The sequence below is a fragment of the Haplochromis burtoni genome, unplaced genomic scaffold, assembly GCF_018398535.1.
Source record: "Haplochromis burtoni strain Fernald_Lab_line unplaced genomic scaffold, NCSU_Asbu1 Contig_9, whole genome shotgun sequence".
Classification (NCBI taxonomy): domain Eukaryota; kingdom Metazoa; phylum Chordata; class Actinopteri; order Cichliformes; family Cichlidae; genus Haplochromis; species Haplochromis burtoni.
The window spans coordinates 3,493,878-3,516,358 of record NW_024582370.1 but is presented as its reverse complement, the minus strand read 5'-3'; the positions used below and the strand labels follow the sequence as shown (position 1 = coordinate 3,516,358).

At 40.2% G+C, this 22,481-nt stretch overlaps 1 protein-coding gene across 3 annotated transcripts in view; it reads right to left on the bottom strand.

Moving 5' to 3' along the window:
- Positions 1-22,481, bottom strand: part of cpne5a (copine Va) — an 80,132-nt gene that overhangs the window by 5,202 nt on the left and 52,449 nt on the right. For all 3 annotated transcript variants that reach the window (XM_005914869.2, XM_005914870.2, XM_042228114.1), the window contains 4 exons: positions 9,646-9,692; positions 7,328-7,509; positions 4,389-4,516; positions 1,699-1,801 (listed from right to left, as the gene is read on the bottom strand). In XM_005914869.2, the coding sequence (XP_005914931.1) occupies positions 1,699-1,801; positions 4,389-4,516; positions 7,328-7,509; positions 9,646-9,692 (460 nt within the window). The remainder of the gene's footprint in view (positions 1-1,698; positions 1,802-4,388; positions 4,517-7,327; positions 7,510-9,645; positions 9,693-22,481) is intronic.

Sequence of the window (22,481 nt, the reverse complement as noted above, 5' to 3'; positions counted from 1 at the left end):
ATAGGAGTAAATAGACTGAGGAGGACCTCCCCTTTCATGGTCTCTATCGTTTTTCTCCCTCAGTCTCTATTCCCGATTTATTTCTTTTCTCCACTAGTGTTATTCCTCATGACCTCTTGCTCTCGCACAAAATAGCCTATATATTCTATTTTCCCAGGTATATACTTGCCAGAGCTGATACTGTTGCTTGAGCTGCATTATTCAGTTTACACCATTTGTTACTTTGCGTGTACTGTAAAGTGTCACTCCTCCAGTTTTTCTGATGCTTCACTTTCACTGCAGAGAACCACAATAAATCTAAAGGGACTCAGCAGATATTCGCTCTGATATCAGCAGTTCCATTTAATATTAAAGGACTACAGAAATATTTTGGGACAGGAAGAATGGCACCACCATGTTTCAATCATGCCCATGAATTTAATTCTTCACAAAACTTTTACCACAAAATCTAAATATGTACATTGCCTCTGCAGTAGCTTTCATTTGATTCTGTACCAACACTGTTACGTATTCTGTATCAGTGTTGCTCCATCTCACCGAAGCTCGAAGATGAAGACCCAAATTAAGCTCCCTAACAGGAAAATATCCACAGTTTTATGAGGTTCCTGAGTCAGTCTCACCCAAACAGCAAAGTGACAACTGCAGATATAATCTAAATTTCGCATACAAATTAATTTATGTCTGTTCCTCTCGGGCTAAAAGCAGGCTCTGCTTTACAATTTTATTAAAATGAAATTTTCAGTTTCAAGGAAAAACATCAAAGGAAAAGATTTGCAGACTGTATTTACCTCTGAGGCTGTTCTGTCAGATAAGTGGATATCAATCCCTGAAGGCTAAGCTGTTTAAAATACAGTACCATACAGTGTGGCCATTAGCAGTAAAATTACCAGTCAATATTTGCTCTGTACAGTATTTTAAATTAGCTCTCATGACAGAGCACAGCCTGGAAGAAAGAAAAAAAATGCAGAGATGAGTGTTGGACACAGCTACTTGTTTATGATTCATCGTTCCAGGGCAAAGTCTGAATACCTAATGAAGCTCTTCCATCCAAAGAGAGTGAAGTCAGGTCCAGTGGCTGCAGGATGTGGCAGGTTTAGGTTGAGCAGAGCGCAGAGCAGCAGACAAGATCTTAAAAGGAAGGTGTGGCTGTTCGAATGGATTGATTAACAGTCGCAAATTCCCTTTAAACCCAGTCTGCTGGGGGTCTGAACACTGTGTTCCTGTAAGGCTCTACCCGCTCGACGATGACTGATCGTCAGCCTTACCTCTGCGGGCAGATTCCAGCCAAAGGTGAGCTGCAGTGTTGTCAAGACACATGAAATATGCAGCAGGCAGTATGGGACAAAACAAACACCATGAAACTTTAAAAAAATTGGCAACACTGTTGCCTCAGATCTCAGATCAGACAATGCATCTGTAGCACAGAGGTTGAATCTCAGCTGAGCCTCTAAGCCTCTTGAGGGTCTCAGAAAGAAATAAAAATATTGGACAAACTGAGCCTCTAAGAAGTGGGGTAGAAAACATCCCATAAATCCTCAAATCCAGTGCTACTGGCTTATAAACCCTCAAAGTAACAGAAAGCCTGAGAACAGTGCCACAGTAAGCTTAAAGCACCTGCAAAACCAATGTCCCGCAGAGTGGAGGAGAATGGAGAGAGAGAGGTTAATATCCTCAGGCTAGTGTTAAATCAGCACTTACATTCACTATGGCCTCCTTGGTCTGAGCCATGTCCGAAATCACTCCATCAGTGATGATGAGCAGGACAAAGTACTGAGATCCGTCCTGCACTGCTGCTGCATACCTGGTGCAAGAAATGGTAAGTGGTAAATGGCCTGTATTTGTATAGCACTTTAGTAGTCCCTAAGGACCCCAAAGCGCTTTACACAACCAGTCATCCACCCATTCACACACTGGTGATGACAAGTGTGTGAATGTGTTGTAGTCACAGCCACCCTGGGGCACCAGTAGGCAACGGGTGAAGTGTCTTGTCCCAAGGACACAACGACCGAGACTGTCCAAGCCGGGGCTCGAACCGGCAACCTTCCGATTACAAGGCGAACTCCTAACTCTTGAGCCACGATCGTGAAACTGACTGTGACAGAATGATTTAAGCACAACAGCTCATGTTAGAAAAAAAAAAGTTATGAAAAGCGCGCATGAAGGAGCAACCAGAGAGAAACTCTTAGAGGAGCAGAAAACAACTGTGTGAGAGATAAAAAATACATTAAAAAATATATTCCTCAGAAACAAACTCTCTCCGCACAGTGTGTGACACAAGAGCTTAATATAGACACGTAAAGAAGAAAAATATGTTGTATAGCTCTTCACGTCTCAGAGGTCTATCTAGACACTCTTACGAAACCCATCAGAGACACCACAGTGAGTGTGGCCTAGATTCAATCGCCCATCGCTGGCTGCTCTATGAATAATTTATTAAACTGTTTATGCAAGTGCAGCAGTCTTATTCTTCTGGAACATTATTGATTGCCTTGCATTCATCTTACTAGACTTGATGAGCAAAAAAAGAGGGAGAAATGTGGCAGATCATTGCAAGAGCCAAGGACAGGTCAGAGGTGAAGCTTCACTCTTTGCATCCTGCTTGGTCAAATTGACTGTGAGGCACCGACAGTTTAATCAAAGAGCGTGCCCTGTCTGTGACAACAGCAAAAGCGATGGCTGCTGTTTAGGGGATTAAAGTGGCATTTGTCTTCCTTAGCTGACTTACAACAATGTAGGCCACACTCACTGGAGACTGTTGAGCGTATTAGCAGAGTACTAACAGCAGAGTCAAACTCAATTTGTAGATTCCTACACAGATGAGATCCTTAAACTGGCTAAAACATTAACAACTCAACATCGTACATTTACTATACATTATGCATCATGCATGAACATCTTTCCCCCTTTTATCAACATTTCCTGACTTCAATAATTTATCAGCTTTCTTCTTGTGGTGGATGGAAAAGTTGAACATGCACATTAAACACAACTACTCAAATGAACTGCATTGTTAAGATCATTTCCTGGTTATGCAAATAGTTATCTTTTCATCAGTTTTAAATTGGACATCCTTCTGAGACTTTTATTTATTCTTTTTTTATTATTCATTGACATTATGTATAAAGGTCTGCAGGGGAATGTTTTCTTTGGTGCGTTTTAAATTAAATTAATTTAAGCTGCAGTTTGTGCTTTCAGTTATCTCAACACCCTAATCTTTAGCTTCTGCCAGTTGTTAGTGAGGCATATAACAGGATTTTAAGCTCTAAGACTGGATGATTCCAGGCTTGAAATAGCTCCTCCCACTCTACAACATCACTGGGGAAAAGGATTCTTCACAGTTTATAACTGTTATTATACAAATCAGTAAGAGATAGAGAAAAGCAAATATTATCTACATGAAACCTGCAAAACTAATACTGAAACAAAAAGTGACATAAAAGCCCTTCAGATGAAAACAAGTTACACATTTTCACTACTCAGACTACATTTCTCTGTTAATATATTGATCACATTTGTATTTTGATTTATCTTTTTGATTAAATACAGATGATCTACTTACTAGCAGATAGGAAAAAGCTCTGTTTTAGCACTATAATAGTTTGTAATTACGTAAGGATGGATATGACGTCCTTTAACCTTCTGTCAGCTGTAGGGGGTGGGCAGGGCATATATATCTATATATATAGATATATATGTTACATTTTGTTAGTTTAAATTTTGCGCGTCGTTTTATTGAATAAATCTTTTTGCATAAGCTCTATTATTCTACTACAAGATTAATCTTTATGGGGAAAATATTAACAAATACACTTGAAACACAGGTCACAGGGACACGTTATATACATGGGACTTAATATAGTAATATCACAACTGTTTTTAGCCGCAAACAGCACATTATGTCTTCTGTGTGTTTAATGTACTGCTGTCGGTTTGTAGGCGCAGCTTTTTAATTCACTTTGTGCACTTACTCTATTTGCAGTGACAAGGAGTTTGTAATGGTGAATTAATGCCATGCCTCATTTACAGTAAAACTCATTAAGTGACTAGCGTGGCTCATCGATACATGTCACGAAAGGCTGCATGACCATTTACAAGTTCCCTCCCAGAGACGCCGCCTTACCTCCCCACGTTCATCACGTTATATGTCTGCAAAATAAACGTCTGGCACCACAAATCCCTGATTACCATTTCTATTTGTCTTAGCCTGGCAGCTGATTGTTTATTTTCCCTTCATTGTTTCTACTCAATTCACAGAGAAACCATCATTCACTGTCCTAATGCCTCTGATGGCATGGCTGCCTGCTGAAGATTATTTACAGACTGACTTTCAAAGAAAGGGCGACTGCACTCTGTCATATATCCACTGGGACAGATGTTTGCGTTGGTACCTTGCCACATGATTAACAACAGGAGCAAAGTTGGTGGGTCCATACAGCTGAACTGTCTTAAGGCTTTGATGGTACGCTTCAAGAATCCCCTCCATACCATTACAGTACGGGTTGTCGACGTTGCCATTCTGAGGAAAAACAACAAGACATAAATGGTACAAAAACTACAACAATGGCAGAGTCAAACAATCAACAAAAATGTATTTAACCTGTTAAAATTAATCTCATGTTAAAGTGTTAAACTGTTAAAGTGATTAAAGTGATTTATTAGATTTTCAGATGAATACAAGTGGATGTGCTAAATACTCCAGTATGTTTGCTAGCTGGAAGGTCACTATGCTTATAAGCAGCAGCATGTTGGACCAAACCAGACTGGAAAGACTAGTGATAACCTGTTTTAAAGCTCTGTATTTGTATTAAGTTTAGCAGCAACCACATAGCGACACCACTTTCTACCCTCCCTGCTACAGAGATTTACTAACATTAAGGTAACACCACAGAAAATGACATAAAATTATTTATATAATATAAATTTATTTATTTTATTTTTTTTGTTTCACACATGGTACAGCAGTAATGTATTCCCATACACAACCTTCCTTTCAATTAAAGTAACACTGTTTCCATGCATGAAAAGGAGCAGGAAGAAGAATAAATTCATAAATTCATAAATATATCAAGACAGACTATAAATAATTTTTTTAAAAAAACACGACTTGCTTAAAAAAAACCTCTAGGAAACATCCAGCAAGAGCTGCTAGTGTTTTAATAAGCTGAGTGTGTGATGATGGTGAAACTGAAGAAGAGGGCTTAAGCCACCAATCATCAGAGTGATGCTACTTAAATTACTTTGATTTAGACACCAGGGTTACTCGGATAGAGCAATTCACTAGACCATTACCTGCACATCTGTGAAATCAAACATTGTGCAATCTTTATGCTGTACAGTAAAGTTCATGTGAAGGGGACTAGCAGGTTAAGGATCATTTCAGGTCCCATCGGTCAGCGGTGCATGTATGAAAACCATTCATGACTAAAACAATACAACATAACTTTTAACTGTGAATGGTAGTGGTTAAAATGTCTTTTTCTGTATGGGCAGGATGGCCAGATTTCCTCAATCAAACAAAAGTAGTTTAAAAAATTAGTTAACACATTAAAGAATCAAATATTCATACAGAGCTTCATTTAAAGTAGTGTTTTGTGCCAATCATAGCCACAAACTGAACCATATCCACCGCGTGCCCAGCTAAGAGACAAAATTATTTATTTAGGACTACATTTATTAAATTTTTTAAAAGCAGTGCTCTCAGTCAATTTTACTCAACTACAAATCAAAATATTTAGCAAAGAAAAAGTGAGAGGAAGTTTGTGTGTTACAAATTTAACAAATGCAACAGAAAATTTAATTAAACAACATTTAGGCTTTTTAAAAATATTAAAATACAACCAGCGGTCTAACAGCTATTCCACTTTTTGCAATCAATTTTTAATGAAGAAGAAAACAGACTCCCCTGCACTGTCTGTAAAGCTCACCACTGAGACAGGTTTACAAATTATCAGCGGGATTTAAGCCATGTGAGGAAGAAAAGGTTAGGTCATTATTCAGTCATTCTTGAGCTCTTAAGCTGCTCTGATGCTTGAGTATTGTCCTACATAAAATTCATCGCCCTCTTGAATGCTGCAGTGTTGTGTGGTATCTTCCAATAGCTGGCAGAAGGTCTGGGAGTTGCATAAAAGCTCCAACTTGCTCATCCTTAATGAGCACAGTCCATACCAGAACCTTCACCACTGTGGTGGGGCCAGTGGTGAAGTGGTGTCTGATGTCTATAAGTGATCCAGCCGCGCACATCCATCTAGAGGCACTCTCATTTCACCAGTTCTAAAACCTTTAAAAAACTCTGTCTTCATACATTTCCTGGACTAATCTCAAATATGAAATTTGTGAATGTTATTTTAGTGGTGGGCATGTTTTCTGTCTATGCACTTGGTAGTTTGTACCTCAGGACAACATGTTGACACTGAAGCATCACAGGTTTGTGCTAGTTTCATGTCTTTTACGATCAGTCTTGCAACCCTCTTTACTGTAAGCCAATAGCTCTTTAGATTTGCATGTTCTGGAGTTTGGAAATGTAGAAATAACAACAAGATCAAAAGACTCACTTGCTTTATAACTGTGCATGGAGAGTCGAGGAACTTCAGGTTGTAATTTGGTCAAAGCTAATCAGTATTGTAAATAATATTATAACAATAATGATGCAGTAACTGTATGTGCCACGGGTACTTCTAAAATACTGGTGTGGAGTTGAGGGCTGAATGGCGTTTTGAAAACACTGTTTTAGCCGACAGAGATGTTCTTGTCAAACTTAGCTTCAAAGGTTAGCGTCCTTGCCCATTAAGGCACAGTCCAAAGCAAACATACACAGTATAAGAAACATTTCACTCAAGACTTAACTTTACTTTTAAACCCACTTACATGAGTATGGCAAGAAAAAAAGAGAGACTTCAATTATATGCTGAGATGAATCTTAATTCACAAGTTTTAATGGAAACATGGAGTGATGCAGACATTACCCTGTAGACACAGTCCTCATTAGGCTGTACTATGCAGCAGCCAGAGCACATTACTGAGTGAAGCTAAATTGATTTAAGAAGCCGTCAGCCTTACAGAACCTAATTTGCACTATAAAAGGTAAATGGAATTCAGCCTGAGCTCCGCATGTCAGAGATGTAGCTGCTTTTATCTCAAAATGCACACATCTACACTGCACATTCAACATGCTTACCCACACGTAGAAAATAAACACACAAATGAGCACTCCCTGGGATCACCTCCAGTGGGAGGGCCAAAATCATCTTCCCACTGATTCAGATTAAGTCAATGAACCAGATGCCGAAATACAACGTCGGTGTCTAAAATAATCACATAGTTTACTCACCAGTGGAAACTCGTGGGAAACCCTCCAATCAGGGGGCAGCTTAGCACCGAATCCTAGGGCAGGGAACATCTTATCACTGTCATAGTCCTGGATGATCTCTCCAACTGCCTTCAGGGCCATGGCATAGGCATTCATCTGGTATGGGTTCATGTAGTGTAGTGAAGTGGACTGTGATGGATTTCCTTTTAAGAAGAGAGAAGTCAGAGTCACTGATGCAGACCATCAGACTGAGAGGAAACTGACAGCCGAGGCAGGGGAAACAAGAGCAAACTAAAGCTAAGATTTGGGTTTGAGGAAATGACTGCCTTATTGAAAATAACTGTAAAACTTGATGTCTATTTATTTTGCACTATAAGACTTCCCTCCAGATAATAAGAGCCCTTATTATCTCACAGAATTAATATGTTTGCTGATTTAGTAGTTGGATAATATTATTAAACAGATTAATGATACCACTGAATATATTTATCTCTTATTTTTATTACAACTTATCCCAGATGGATCTAATGAGTGTTCGTCAGAAACACAATAAATACTTGTGTTTGATTACACTAAAAAAGACGCTTCAGCTGAGAGGATTTGGCATCTGTGCTTGACTGGTCATCTACTTTTATATTTTAAAGCTTCAATGCCATTAAACATTATGCAGAGACAGATAACTAATTAAAATAAACACTGGTATAAAGTATCTTCTGTGTGCCTTGGGGTTAGTTCTACTGGAGGGATGAAAAATTGCTCTTCCAAAAGATATTCCCTTGGTGTTTTGTTAGTGATGGTGGAGCAGATGGTGCCGTGAAGCACGTTGGTTTAAAATCTACCCTAGGTATTTAGTTATGCTGACATCTGGTGACAGTGAAGGCCATAAGATGTGTGAGGCACTATGGGAAAAGCCAGCCCAAGAAACTAAGAATCCCAGCTGTGCACGCAAGCGGCCAAGCAATCAGGAACAGACAGACTTTCCAAAATTTCAACTGTTTGTTATTTTAACTTCACTCTCTGCAAATATCTCTCAAAACTATGTGTGGAAAATGTTGTTTATTGAGCAGTTACTTTCGCATAAACTGCTATTTAACCAACACGCTGTGTTGCCTCAAATCCACATCCTGGAAACCTCTTGCTTGGGAGGGGAAAACCCTGACTCAACACACCTGGGAGTGCAACCTGGCCAGTCAGCCAGTGAAATTTACCCTCTTAGTGATGTTGGCAATTGCCCCCTAAGCCTGTGGCAATAATGCTTTGAGGATTGTGAGTGATCTAAGGTTTCTTGCAAACCTAGTGGCGTTTTTAACAGAAGTTTAATCACTTATGAACGTAGTACAACTTATTGTTGGGATTTTCTCTCTATTATTGCAGGGTCTTTGACCTAGAATATAAAAGGACTTCGAGGCAATTGTTTGATGTGAATTGGCGGCATATAAATAACATTCAAGTGAATTCAGTTGAACTAATTTATAACACAGACAGATTGCTCTCAAAATGCAGTCAGTCTGCAACACAAGACATCTATGACACATCAGGAACTCAACTGAGCTGGTTGTACTCTGGTTGTATTCCTAAATAAGAGCTAATTGCAGAGCGTCTATGTCATTTTGCAGTTAAATCAACATCTTGAAGTAATTTTGTCACTATTTGTGGTGAAATTTCTGAATTTCTGTATCAAATCTGTGGCGTTCGGAGATTCTGACTGAATGTTAGTAGTAAATGTGAATTTCTGGGTATGTAAACGGCAACAGATGATGACACATTTGCAACCTTTCTGGATTCATTACAGTTAATCACATTAATATCATAAACACTGCATGTAGTTACAACTTGAACCCCTTCAGTTTCAAACTGATAGCGACTGACTCCAGCTTATTGCCACTTTATCGCTGTCTTGATGCACCAGTCACTTTAAAAAGGGCAACTGGCTGCAAGCAGCTGCAAACCCAGTCGCTGCATTTGAAGTAATCGTCACACAGGCAACAAGATCACACGTTCATTGTACACGAGCGCACAAATTTTATTCATACCACGGTCTCCGGCCACTGAAGATTTTCGATTTTGTGCATTTTTATATTTGTACATGTTTCGGTATATATACTATAGCTACCATCTTTTTTAATTATCACTAATATGATTTAAAGTTTTCGTTTTATATATTGCAGGCTGGCAGGAGCGCTTAATAGTGTCTGACATGTGAACACCTTGAAAAAAAAGGGAGATCACAGGCAGAGAGGAAACTCCAGCCCCTCTTTGAATAATAGCAAATCTTCTAGTTATACATGAGATGACAAATGGAGGCAGAGCAGGGCGATGGTTGTTGTTGAAACACTCACCATTTGATGCTGTGAAATCAATGGCCACTGTGAAGTGAATCTGAGTCCTGAAACAGATGAATAGGGGAAAGGATGCTATTAACAAAAGCGAGGCAGGAAAACTCGGTGCTGCAGTTTAATGAAGCTCTGCCAGGTTTCAGCATCCTCTGTGGTCTTATTTGAGAAGAGGTGCGACAAAACTGAACCACAAACAGTGTTGACAATATATCTTCTGGAGTCAGGCTTTAATAGTTTAATTTTTAAAACAGCGAAGGAGATACATACATAAATTATTTATTGCTATATTGCATCCAGAGGACTGTTCTAGCCTTTTAATGATTACATTACTTAAAGATTTAACAGCACAACTACAAGACCATAGAAAGCAGAAAACCTGCTTTTTATGGTCTTGTAGTTTGTGTAGCCATTTCCCCAGTGATTTGTACAAACACATAATGAGTCGCTGCAGCTGGCTTAATGAAACATCAGGAAAGATATGGGGATGAACAAAGCATCTGAATAAAGTAACTCAGTTTCATTCACTGCACCCAGGCTGAAAAAGCAACCTACAGCCAAAAAAAAGAAGTCAAAAACTACTGGATATTTTTTATTCATGAGCCCATAATGATAGCCAAAACCTTGAAAAGAAACTAAACATGGCCTAACTAGTCTCTGCTGGATCTGTTTATTTCCCGAGAGAGAGAGACGAAGGGAGCGAAAGGAAGAAGGGCGTAGATCAAAGTGCGTGCTCTTTCATTGCGATTAACACTGATTGCCTTTTCCTAGCTTCACCTCCATTCAGAAATTCCCACAAGCACAGTATTGTAGATAATGGCACCGTCCTCCTGGGGAGGCTCTGACCTCAGCTCATTAATCAGCATTGAGCCGAGCATTCAGCTGACAAAGGGGAATTGTTGCGGTGGCATGTTGCCTCGATTTGAAAGTCTGATTTCTGTGGTTAGTTTGAATGTTTGGCTAGAAAAGCTAGATGGTGGGTTAGCATTAATACTACAGGACAGTAGACTCTGGGCATGTTATTCAAATTGTCTGTTGGATCATTATGAACAGTTTCATACTTAAACATTAATTGCTGAACTCTGACCTAAAATAACCCACAACATGGTTCAAATTCTGAAGTGTTTTTTTGCATCACATAGCATTACCTTGCATCATATTTGTAAATGAATAGTTCAGTTTTGTGCTCTCTAAATGTCTCCAAATTGATACTGCGTATAGGAAGGAAGAAAACACCTTAAAGTACCTAAAACCTCTGGACTGCACTGCATGCCTATGTTCTTGGGACAAAAAAATCAATATGTATTCATGTTGACTGATGCTGTAATATTGCCAGTTTTGGCAAACAACCAATGGCTGATCTGGAGATGTTATTTTTATCCTTGTCCTTGACAGCTGGTAATTTCTCTGTCATTTTTTTTTTAACTTTTATGCTCCTCTTCAAGCAATGTATCACTCAGTGGACAAATTAATGTACCATCACCATTTCCTATATTTCACCAGGCGTTTTTAAATCTGACATCAGCCTTTAAATGGCCTCATACAATCTAATTCAACAGAAATCTTTCAGCACAGGTAGTCCGACAATTCCCTCTTGGCACCGGTTTGTCCTTTCACTCTGCCACTCAGTGTCTCCTCTCCTTTCAGTTTTGTTCCAAGCTAAAATGACGGTTCCCCAAACAGTTTGTGGATCACCTTGAATTACTGCAACAGTATAAAACAGGGAGAAACGTATCAGTGTCATATTGACTTTACCCTTCCAGTTAGACAAACACCATATGGCAAGGGCCTGTAATGTGAAATGCCTGCAGACTAAGCAATCTGAGCAGGGTGGGTTATTGTATGCAATGCAAAACCGGGAACAAACAATGTACCTACAGTTAATTTACAGTCTCATCAGTATGCTCTGGAAACATAAACTACACCAGTGAACAGACTGCCACAACAGTAAAGATAATTAACAATCCACTGCCACCTCATTAGTGCACCTACACTACCTCTCGTTATTTTAATATTTTGCTGCCAATGAGCCAGACTCTCTCATAATGTTTTTTAAATGGTCATGAGCAAAAATTCTCAAAGGTTTTTGACAGGATATTGGAATTTTTTCACAAATTTTCAATCCAGTTCTCATACCTGACCATTTTCAGAGGAATGATTTTTTGTCTGTTAAGCCTCTTGACACTGACCTGTGCATATTTCAAGCATTAAAAGGCACCTATCTCAGGTTTGTTATGCGCAGTCTGCCCATTTTATTAGTTCAATCTGTAAAATATACTAACACAGTTAGACATTCATAACATTGTATTTTTGTACCAACGAGGGGATTTCCAAAGAACTATCTCAGCATTGTGCGCAATGCTTCCTTAACAAATATGAGGAAACTGGAAGAGTGGAGGGCAAAAGAAAAAGTTCACGACTAAATAAAGCCTATCAACTGCAGATGAACAGTATCTGAAAGTCATGTCCTTAACAACTTTTTAAAAAGCCAGCAAAGACCTGTCATGGATTAACTGGCCTTTCAGTTAATCCACCTACTATTCACTGAATCCACATCAGAAATTAGTTCACAGGATATCAAGAAGCCATTATTAAGGAAGGAAATGGCGAGGAAACAACTGCAGTATGCCAAATTACACAAGAATTGGAAATCAATGAATCCAAATTTGAAATACTTGGCTCAAACTGTTCTAAGTCTTTCCCAAGGGGGTCAGGAGAGAGGTAGAACTTTTGGGAAACATTTAATGTAAAATTTCCAATTTTACTAGCAAAGTATAAATACATAATGCAGTCTAACTGTTATACTGACAGGGGTTTCTTTATTACTTTGTCCATTTATAGCAGTGCTAAGCTAGATTTTAAAAAGCACCTCAGACATTTGTAAATGAATGAGTCATTCTGTAGATTTCACTGAATTCGAGCGTAATACTGTAACAGGATGTCACCACTACAACAAGCCAGTTTATAAAATTTCTTCCTCCTAGATCTTTAACTGAAAGTGGCATTAATGCAAAGTGGAAGCATTTAGGAACCACAGCAACTTAGCTACGAAATTACAGAGCATGATCCCCACTGTCAAGGTGCATAGTGTGTAAAAGTTGCCAACACTTTGCTGACTCAATAGCTGCAGAGTTCCAAACCTCCTGTGGCGTTAACATCAGCAGAAAAACTGTGCTGGGAGCTTTGTGGTATGGGTTTCCAAAGCCGAACAGCTCCAGAAGGTGCAATGTTAGGTAGTCCACTACTTCTCTATATACTGCATATTTAGAAACTTAAAAAACTGCATGGGACATGATTGTAAAGTATTGGGGTTATCAAGCAATAGCTGTACACTGTGAGAACGACATTCAGCCAGACTTTCAAAAGAGCAACAAGCTAAAAACAAATTAAAAAGCTAAGTGGGCGAATGTAAAACTGGAAAACAGCAAAGGGGACAAAGACCCCATGAATATCCATGAATATACAGCATGTGGCAGTAGAAGAGGCTATCAAAAAGAGTAGCAGCACTAACACTGCTGGAAACTGTCATTACTGTTTCTAGCTGTGCCGATTCCCTGGACAAAACGTATATCTTTGTCATACATAAATTTAAAGAATTCAAAGTGAACTGTTCTGCCTCTGGTGACTGTAAACTCAAACTTCTGTATGATCACAACAAATCACCAGACTGCACAGCCTAGCAGACCAGAAATATCTGTAAGGGTTTAGCATCAGTACATCTTGTTTAGTTATCATGTGAAAGTGCTTTGATGAAGTTTATAGTCCATGACCACATTTTGCCATGACAGACAAACACATGCAGATACACATAAAGGGAACACGATGCTGTTGCAGCTGCTGACAGATAACAAACAACACTGCATCACAAAAATAACCTTGCAGAAGACTGAGTGTCACAGCTGAGAAACACCTCTCTTTCAAAAGTCAGCAAATAGCAAAGGCCAGTAAAAGAAGCAGACGAAAAGAAATTGTATGTTTCTGTGCAGTGCGATTTTGCAGTCTGACCACAAAGCTAACCTAAATTCAATAAAAAAAACCAGTATCAATTTCTCAGGATATTTTGGGATGAAACTATTAAACCTTAATAGGATCTCAACACAATAGAAGCTCCCCACCAGCCTTTATATGACCAATCTCACTAGAGATTTAATTTAAAAAGAAACATTTCAATATGTGATGAAAAGAATATAAATCTTTCATTAGCCTCTCAAAGCAGCATGTGGCTTTTGGACTTTAATTACCTCTATTTGACTATATCTCTGCCACAACTGGAGGTTAATGAAAATTAATGAAAAACCAATTCACTGTGAAACCAGTCAGAGTGCAATGGTGGGTCTTGAAAAGAAATTGCTTTTTCCCCCCTCTGCTTCACATATCATCCAAAATGCACCGTGCTAGTTATCACCTGTTAGAAACGGAACAGCAAAGCAAACACACATGAAAGGAGAGAAATCAATAGCAGCGATCTAAAATATCAAATCTGATATCAGATCTGTTGTATACAGCCTGCTGCTCAGGCTCCTACTCACATTTCTCATCATCTGTCTGAATGACGGTGTTGGCACGCGTTCAAGTAGAATCTTTTGCATCAGTTGAAGAAAACTAATCTCTTTCACTAGGCAAGTACAGATGCCAAATCAAAACTAAGTGATCCACGGGACAAACACAGAGTGTTCTGTGCCTGAATCCACGAACTGCATTTTTTGTTCTTGCGAACGAGAATACATCAAAACAAAAATGAAGCCAAAACTAAATCTTGCAAGTTTTTTCTAGTGATTAGAAGAAACTTGCATAATGCGCAGTAACTTTCCAATGTAATCTTATTCAACTTTTACATATTTGTATTTTTCCATAATATCACAAAACTGTGGTATTTGTTCACAGTAAAAATGTTTTTGTACTGAATGTATGTAGGAAATATACCTTGTTTCTGACTTAGTTCTCACACAGCTAACGTCTTGTTTCTCTAAGCATCTTTATTTTTCACATGCTACGTAATTAAATAAAACAGCATAAAAGTGCACATAATGTAGCTGTCAAACTGTACTTCTCATTTCAAATGCTCCCAAACCCCCATTAGCAGTTTGCCAGTGTTTCTCAACACCCATTTAAAGGTTGAGGCTAAATAGGTGAAGTTAATTTTCATAATATGGCTAATGCAAAACATTTTGAGACACACATTTGACAAAATTATATAACTAAATATCATCTAACTCAGTGATGACAAGTATTTGCAGTTGTCTTAAGTTGTTTCCAGTCCTCCAAATTGGCAGTCTCTTCATGTGTATCATTTTTCAACGATACAGTTAATCTTTCCCATCATGGATAAGCAACATGGTCGTTGTTTTTCTTTCAGCACTAGTAAGCCTATTCTGATTTATTTTCTTCATCAGTCTGTTATGCAATCTGCTTCAAATCGACAGTCTGTTCAAAGCACCAGTTTTTATGCACCTTTTCTTATTTGATAAATTTTTCACAATTATGGTAATTTGACAGTCGGGTGGAAAAGTAAATAGATCCTATGGAGATTTGTTTTATGATGGGATATTTTGACATGCAAACCTCTCTTATACTGTGTCTATACATAAAGGATATCCAGGACTGTTCCTGTTGTGTCTGAAAGCAGCACAGCATGGGCAGCAGCGTGTGTCGCATGATTGACAACAGGACCAGAGCGTTTTGCAGAAACCCCAAAGAGCAGACATCAAAGTCTGTGTCAACATTGGGAAATCTGCAATGGGAAACTTTAAATATATGGGAGAGCAGAAAAGAAATTAGCCAGGGAAGATGATTTTACAGAAAGACTGCTACTGGAGAACTTCCACGGGGACTTTCCTTGAAGACGTGCAAAAAATTAAACCAACTGTATATGAAGATGAATGGTTAGCTATCAGGGAAATCGCTGGCATCTTTAAATTCTTATTTGTCACGTTTCAGACAAACTTCACCCCCAACCATAGCATGCAAGGCGCTTCTGAGAAGGAGCAGCACAGTATTAAAGTGTGAAAGGATCTCCATCAGCAGGCAAGAGATTACCCAACCTTCATGATTATCAGTGTGATAAGAATAGGATGCACTGCCACTGCCCAGAGAACAAACAGCAGCCTTCTGTCAGAAGCATGACCTAGAGCATGCTCATCATTTTCTCTCACTCAGGGGTGCTGTGCACTGAAAATCTGTCCCCAGGGTCAGACTGTCAACACCATGTTTTACTTCAGTGCTCACAACTTCTCACCAGATATTCTTCCTCTTCCCCAAAATGTAACTAAAGTGGAAGGATTAGGATTTTAACACACTGGAGGTGATCCAGTATCCATCAAAGATGCTGCCTGATGCACTGACAGGACTTCCAATGAGTGTTCCAAATATGGCAGCAGGAACAGTGTATCACTGCACGAGGAGACAGTTTTAAAGGGCAGAACAAGCCAAATTTAGATCAGGTGCAGTTTTTCATTGCATCTTGCACTGAACACAGCACAGCAAAGAAAAATACCTCCTCAGTCATTCATTCAACAACAATATTAATAGATTTATTGTAATACTAGTCTCTGCCCTCAAAAGCTACGACTTCATCCTTTAACAGAAGTAACTTGCAGTTGAAGTTACTTCTGTTAAAGGAGATCTTCTGTAGTATCCATGCAAAAAATCTTCCACAGCAAGATGTTTATGGGATTTCTTGCAAAAACTCCCAGTTTCAATTATTTATTTCAGTGGGTTTCAAATATTGCCTTTCTACATCTTAACCCGGTCTTTCAGTGACACTCAGTTTTTACTTACAATGTCTTTAGGATTCAGCACACTTCACCTTTCAAACGTATGCCTTCACAGTAACTTGGAGCTTTCTTTGCTATAATGCTGAGCACATAGTTTAATCAAGCTGCAAGCTGCCCAGTCCCAAAGCAGCAATCCCAACTTATAACATTTTCATCACCATGCTCCACACTGGTTAAGAGATTCTGCTACTTGGTCTGTGCCAAACGTGTTTACTGTCACTGTGACTGAACAGCTCAATCTTTGATTTGCCTGTCCAAAACAAATTATTCAAAGCAAGCTTGGGCTTTCCTTATGTGTCGCCAATTTTCTTTTTGAACAGCAAAGGCTTGTTCCTCACACTTTTCCCATATGTGTCAAAATATCTCTGATTATAGTAGTAGTCTAAAAACTACCAGTTCTTGGAAACTGATGTTGTATCAAACTGTACTAAGGCTGTTTTATGGCCCAGTCACATAGGAAGTGACATGCACTGTGCTGTGCACTGAAACTCATTGTTTCTCTGTGACTTGCACAGAGCAATAATGGTTTCCCGCTGCTCTGAGCAAAGTGCAGCATAGGCATAAGGCCGGGGAGCATTCACATGCACCACAATGACATACATCTGTGCAACCTATAGAAATGCAGACAAGAAGGTGGCATATATATTGTAGTAGGTGTGAAGGCCATGGGCAGCAGCAAAAAGTGACATACTATGAACTCAACACAAATTTTGAGTTATTGGATCAAACTAGCGCAGAATTTGCTGCTTCCTATGTGAAAGGGCCTTAAAAATAGAATAGCGGCCTTCTTGCAACTAGGAAAAAAATGATGGTTAATCAGGGATTGCAATGACTTTTTTTTGCATTTGATGACTGTTTGCAAGTAAGTACAGCAACCAACCAGTTGCCCAGAGGTTAAACATCCAATGTCATCATGCTCTGAGCAACGACTTTCAACTGCAAGGTGAGTGCACAGGTCGCCCATTTCCAATCGCGCTCTAACTGCAATCACTCTCAAAAATTTTGACAAAGGTTTGCAAATAATTCCCATCTGTGTCAATCAATCTGTGTCAGTCTGCAGCAGTGAGTGGAAATTGACACGAGCAGTGCACTCAGCCAGTTATGCAACTTGTTGTATTAAAGGTTTCCAGGTTGTATAGGTTGTATAGCAAGGTTCCCAGGCACTAATGTGATTTTGCTTGGGTTACCACAACCTGATTTCATGTAATTGACAACTTTTTTTGCCATTTTATCGCTGTCTTGAGAGAAGCATCAGAATCGGTTTAAAGGCAGCAACTGCAGGCAAGTGGTTGCAGAACATTTCAAAAGCAACAAGATTGCAAGTTCACTGCACACAGTTGCAACAATTTTAGTCGTGCATCAGTCTCTAACCACCAAATGTATTTACCTTTCAATAGGTCTTAAAATCTGCACAATTCAGATGTAATACTAAAACAAAGTGCTTTATAATTTGTTGTTTATCAACTCTTTTTTTTTTTTTTGCTGATGATAAATTCAATAAGTGAAATAATTAATAAACTTAAAAACAAAAATTTGCAATACCATAAATGTTTTAGTGATGGAAACTGTTAAGGAATACACGAGTTCATTTCTGGATCCATGCCATCCTACGCATTAAAAAGTAGTTTGGGTACAACATTATTCATTAACATGCTAAGTAAGCATTAATGTTGTGTTACACGTGGGATATTGACTTCAATTTATCATTCTCAAATTATTTTTGACAGCTGAGTCTAATGACATCCAGAATACATCTACATACTTTACATCTGCTCTCTACCTCTCAGATGATTTGGCACATAAACAACTAGCTGACAACTTGCAGAGCTTTATTCCAAACAGAAACAAAAAGGACACAAAAGCCTTGACTTAACATTAGCTCTGACTTAGAGAAGAAGATATGAAACCGAAATACTGAAACTTTCTGCAGCCTGTATTTAAGTGTCGTATTTTAAGTAGTTTGTTCTAGACAAATCTTCCAGGAGAATTTAAATACACAAGCACCGCCATTGTTAACAGTATTTCTCAAAGAAATCACTGGGGAGACAACAGAAGGGACAGAGGCAAGTCTTTCATGATGATGTAAAAAACCTCAGGAGAAAAAATAAGTGCACAGATGCTGCAGAGATTTTCCTGCAGAGATCCCATATTTTTTTCAAAGCTGCCACATCTTTTTAAAGCAGAAGCCTTTGTCATCAGCCTTTTTCACAGGCACGATGGGCTTCTAACGTCTCTAAATGGGTTGTAACAAAAAGATGAAGTACCACTCCACATATTGCCTGGGTCACATTAATTAATGGGATCATCTCTTTAACTTCTGTCTGAAAGAGTTTTATGTGAAAATTACCACAGGATGACTCAAAAGCTGTTTCAAGCTTCAAAATAAAACTCAATGTTTTAAAAACGTAATGAAAGCAGCTTGGGTAAAAAGAGATTTAGGTGGATGCAATGCATAGTAGCACCAGTAAGATTTGCACAGATTTCAAATCATTCAATAAATCCTCTGTAACAGAAACAAACATGTTCGTGTTCTTGGGTCCAAACACCAGATTTCTTACACAGAGCAAATCAGAGTAAGGTTCCAACTAAAATAAATGCACCAATGGGACTTAAAAGGTCTGTGGGTCATCTACTAGCATTGTGCTAATTTATAAACAAAGATGCAGCCAGTTCTTGCTAATGACAGGCATTCTACCAAGAGCAGCACAAATTAGCAGGTCACAAAACATCAGATCTGATGACAGAGCAAGCAATGTGCCAAGCAAAATAAGTCAGTGTACGCACAAGTGTTGTGGAAACATTGTGGCAGTTCAGATCAATTACCTGCAGCTGGGAAACGCTGAGTTTTGATATATGGGCAGGTTCTGTACGAAATTGCTGTAGAGTGTGGATAAATGTGTGTGGTGTCTGGATAATTCTGAGTGCAAGATTCAGAATGATCGGCTCCATCACCGAGCGGGGGTGGGGGGGTCGTGGTTTGGTCCCGCCTTCGCCATTGTGGTTGATGTGGAGGTTGGGATGGGCTTAGGACGTCTGGAGAATCCCTAGGGACGTTATCCCTGGAGGGCTTAACCCAGGGGTTGTGGTCATGGCCTGGTTAGTGGCTCTGGTTGCTCTTAGAGGGTGTTCTCCTTGTGGCTGCGTGCAGCAGGGCTGGGGGAGGGTCTGTGCTGGCGGACGTAGGTTACTGGCCTGGTAGCCTGGCTGCCCCTGAGTGGATCCGGGGTAGGCGTGGGGGCTTGGGGTTCGGGGGTGCTTCGCCTCTGTGCTAGGGTTTTCTGGCTGGGCCTTGGGGGCTTCGGTCCTTGTTGGTGTGTCGCCAAGGTTGTGGGCGGGTGGGTGCATGGGGGCTCAGCCCTGGCGCAGGGAGCCTCTGGCGCATCAGCCTAACTAGGGGGCTCTTCAGCTGACAGGGAGTTTGTTCCATCCTTGCAGGAGTCCACTCTGCAGGTGGGGGAGAGTCACAGGAGAGGTGGAGAATAAACTTAACCTGGGTGTTTACTGTCTTGTCCGGTCTGGGAGATGATTGAATGTTAGGGTGGGTACAATTTCCTCTGCGGTGAGGTCGGGTGGGCTGCCCCGGGTCCTGTGGGTCTGGGCGGTCCTGCCATAGGCCCCGGTCTGGATGGGCCTGGGCTCCCTTGCCTTGGTGGGTGCCGAAGGACGAGGGTGCCTACTGGGGTCAGCGGGGGAGCTGGCCCCAGGGAGGGGCATCTTGCTCCTCCCTTCTTTTCCTCCCCATCCCCGGCTGCCTCCCTCCAACACACCCACCCACACAAGTAGGGCCTTGGGGTGCGGTTGTGTCACCAGGGTGCAGGGGAGGCATTCCCCTGCCCCCTGGTGCACCCCCCCCTCCTCCCCTCTGTCCCCTTCTGGCCACCTGTGCCTCAATTTTATTCCACAACTTAGACATCCAAATTACTCACACTCAATAAAACATAGGGCCTTGAGGGTGGGCACGTTAACGGCGTCCAGTGGACGGTCTGTGTATTCAACCCCACCTCTGGCGCCGGTGCCCACCTCTCAATTTTAAATCCATGTAGACATTGAGGGTTCTCGGGAGGGGCCGTGCTAACACCTGCTGCTCTCTGGCAGCAGCACCATGCTCTCCTTTGTTTTAAATGCACTTTAGAACAACACGCAGCAACACTACACATGAGCGAGAGGAGGGAGGTATGGGGTCTTCACACACCCCTGTTCTCTGCTGGCCATCGGGCGGGGGGGCTGGGAGGAGGTGTTGGCCGTTGGAGGCTGGAAGCAGGTGTTGGAGGTGTAACGTGGAAGCACAAAGGGAAATCACAAGGAACGACCTAAAAATAGACATTTTAAACCCTTATATGGAAGGTCTTTGGAGTGGTGTCTTTTTCTCTATATTTAGGAACCGTAGCAGTCTGACAGAAAGCGTCTCTTTAGTTTGAAAATGGCTTGGGGTTGATAAAGCAGTTTCTAGTATTCCTAACCACTCAAAGTGCTTTTTACACAAGCCACATTCTCCCATTTACAAACACACACACTCTTAAAGCACTTTTATTCTACTGTATTCAAGTTAAGCACTTTATCTAGCACACACACACACACACACACACACTGATAGATGCATCAGAGCAATTAAGATTCAGCTTCTTGCTCAAGGGCATTTCCACATGCAGACCAGAGACACTGAGGATCAAACTGCTGTCCATATTCACAAGTTCCTGTATATGAAGACAAAATCCAAGAAAAAACACTAAATTCTTTACAGACCATTTTTTAATCTTACTTCAAGACATAAGCATGTTTACTACTAATTATTCAACGCACACTTATAAATAAATGCACACAATTTTAAACAGGTCAGTGCAGTCTCTCTCACAGCTTGGTTTGAGGCCCCTTTTTTCTAAATGTCAGTTTAGAAAAAAGGCAGTAGGACAGTGCATGTTCCCCAAGTATCAGCTCTCATATGTAGGTTGCTGTGAACTTGGATAATTGCTTATCTGGTTTGGTGAATCCAAAATGATGATAGGTTGCCCCATCATAAAAATGAGAGAGAAAAAAACCCCCAGAAGAACTAAAATCTGAGAGCAAATACAGCACAACATAGTTTGATCTATCGTATCAGTACTTCTAACCTCATTGTTTTCCCATTTCCCCTCTTCCTCCATTTTTCTTCGGTTTCTCAAGGACAAATTAGATCAGAGTCGAACAAGTAGAAAAAGGTGAAAACACTGCTGTTTTGACAGTGAGTGAATGTGTGCTGTGTGTGAGGGTACAGTGTGTGTGTCCGTTTGTGGGAGCTGGAGAGAGACCAACGGGACAGATCTGGGACACTCAGCCACCAGCAGCAAAGCAGCAGAAAACTAAAACCAGGGCAGCCACTGATCCACTGAGAAACATTTCCATATGTGACAGGATGTTCGCCCTTAATTAAGCCCTCAGATCTTCTCCATATTCTATCATAATCATTCATATTCATTTACTCCGGAGTTGTGGCTGTGGACACAATCGTTTCCTTCGGGGCCACACTTTGAGCTGTTATGTGAAAAATCAGAAGCACCTCAGTAACCACACTCAATAACACTGAGGAAAACATGGATGAGTGCTTGTTATGCCATGGGCAGCAACAACAGGAAACAAAGTAAAAAGGGGGAGCCAGTGTAATGCATTTTAAAACTACTGTGTTAAATCTCACAGCCCTGACTCATTTCCGTGTATTAGTCACAGCGATGGCTGTCACTGTATAAAGTTTTAGCACTCACTATTGACTGTTGTTCTACCAGATTTATGCATGGTGAAAATAAATTTGAATTTAAATTATTTTATGACCTCTTTTCTTTTATTCTTCCTCCATTTGACAGCAAATATCTGAGAGCAAACATCAGAAAAGTCCAAGCAAACCCAGGTGCTCTGCACACACTACATCACTCTAGACCACTATCCCACTGTCATACCCCTGATTCAGTGGTTACACAATACAAGCAAACAGAGGCTGAGGCTCAGCATATCACTATTTACAGTCAGCAGCACCACTATCTATGACCATGAACACAGAACAGCTGTTTTTCTTGAGCAGATGACTCACTCAAACAGCCA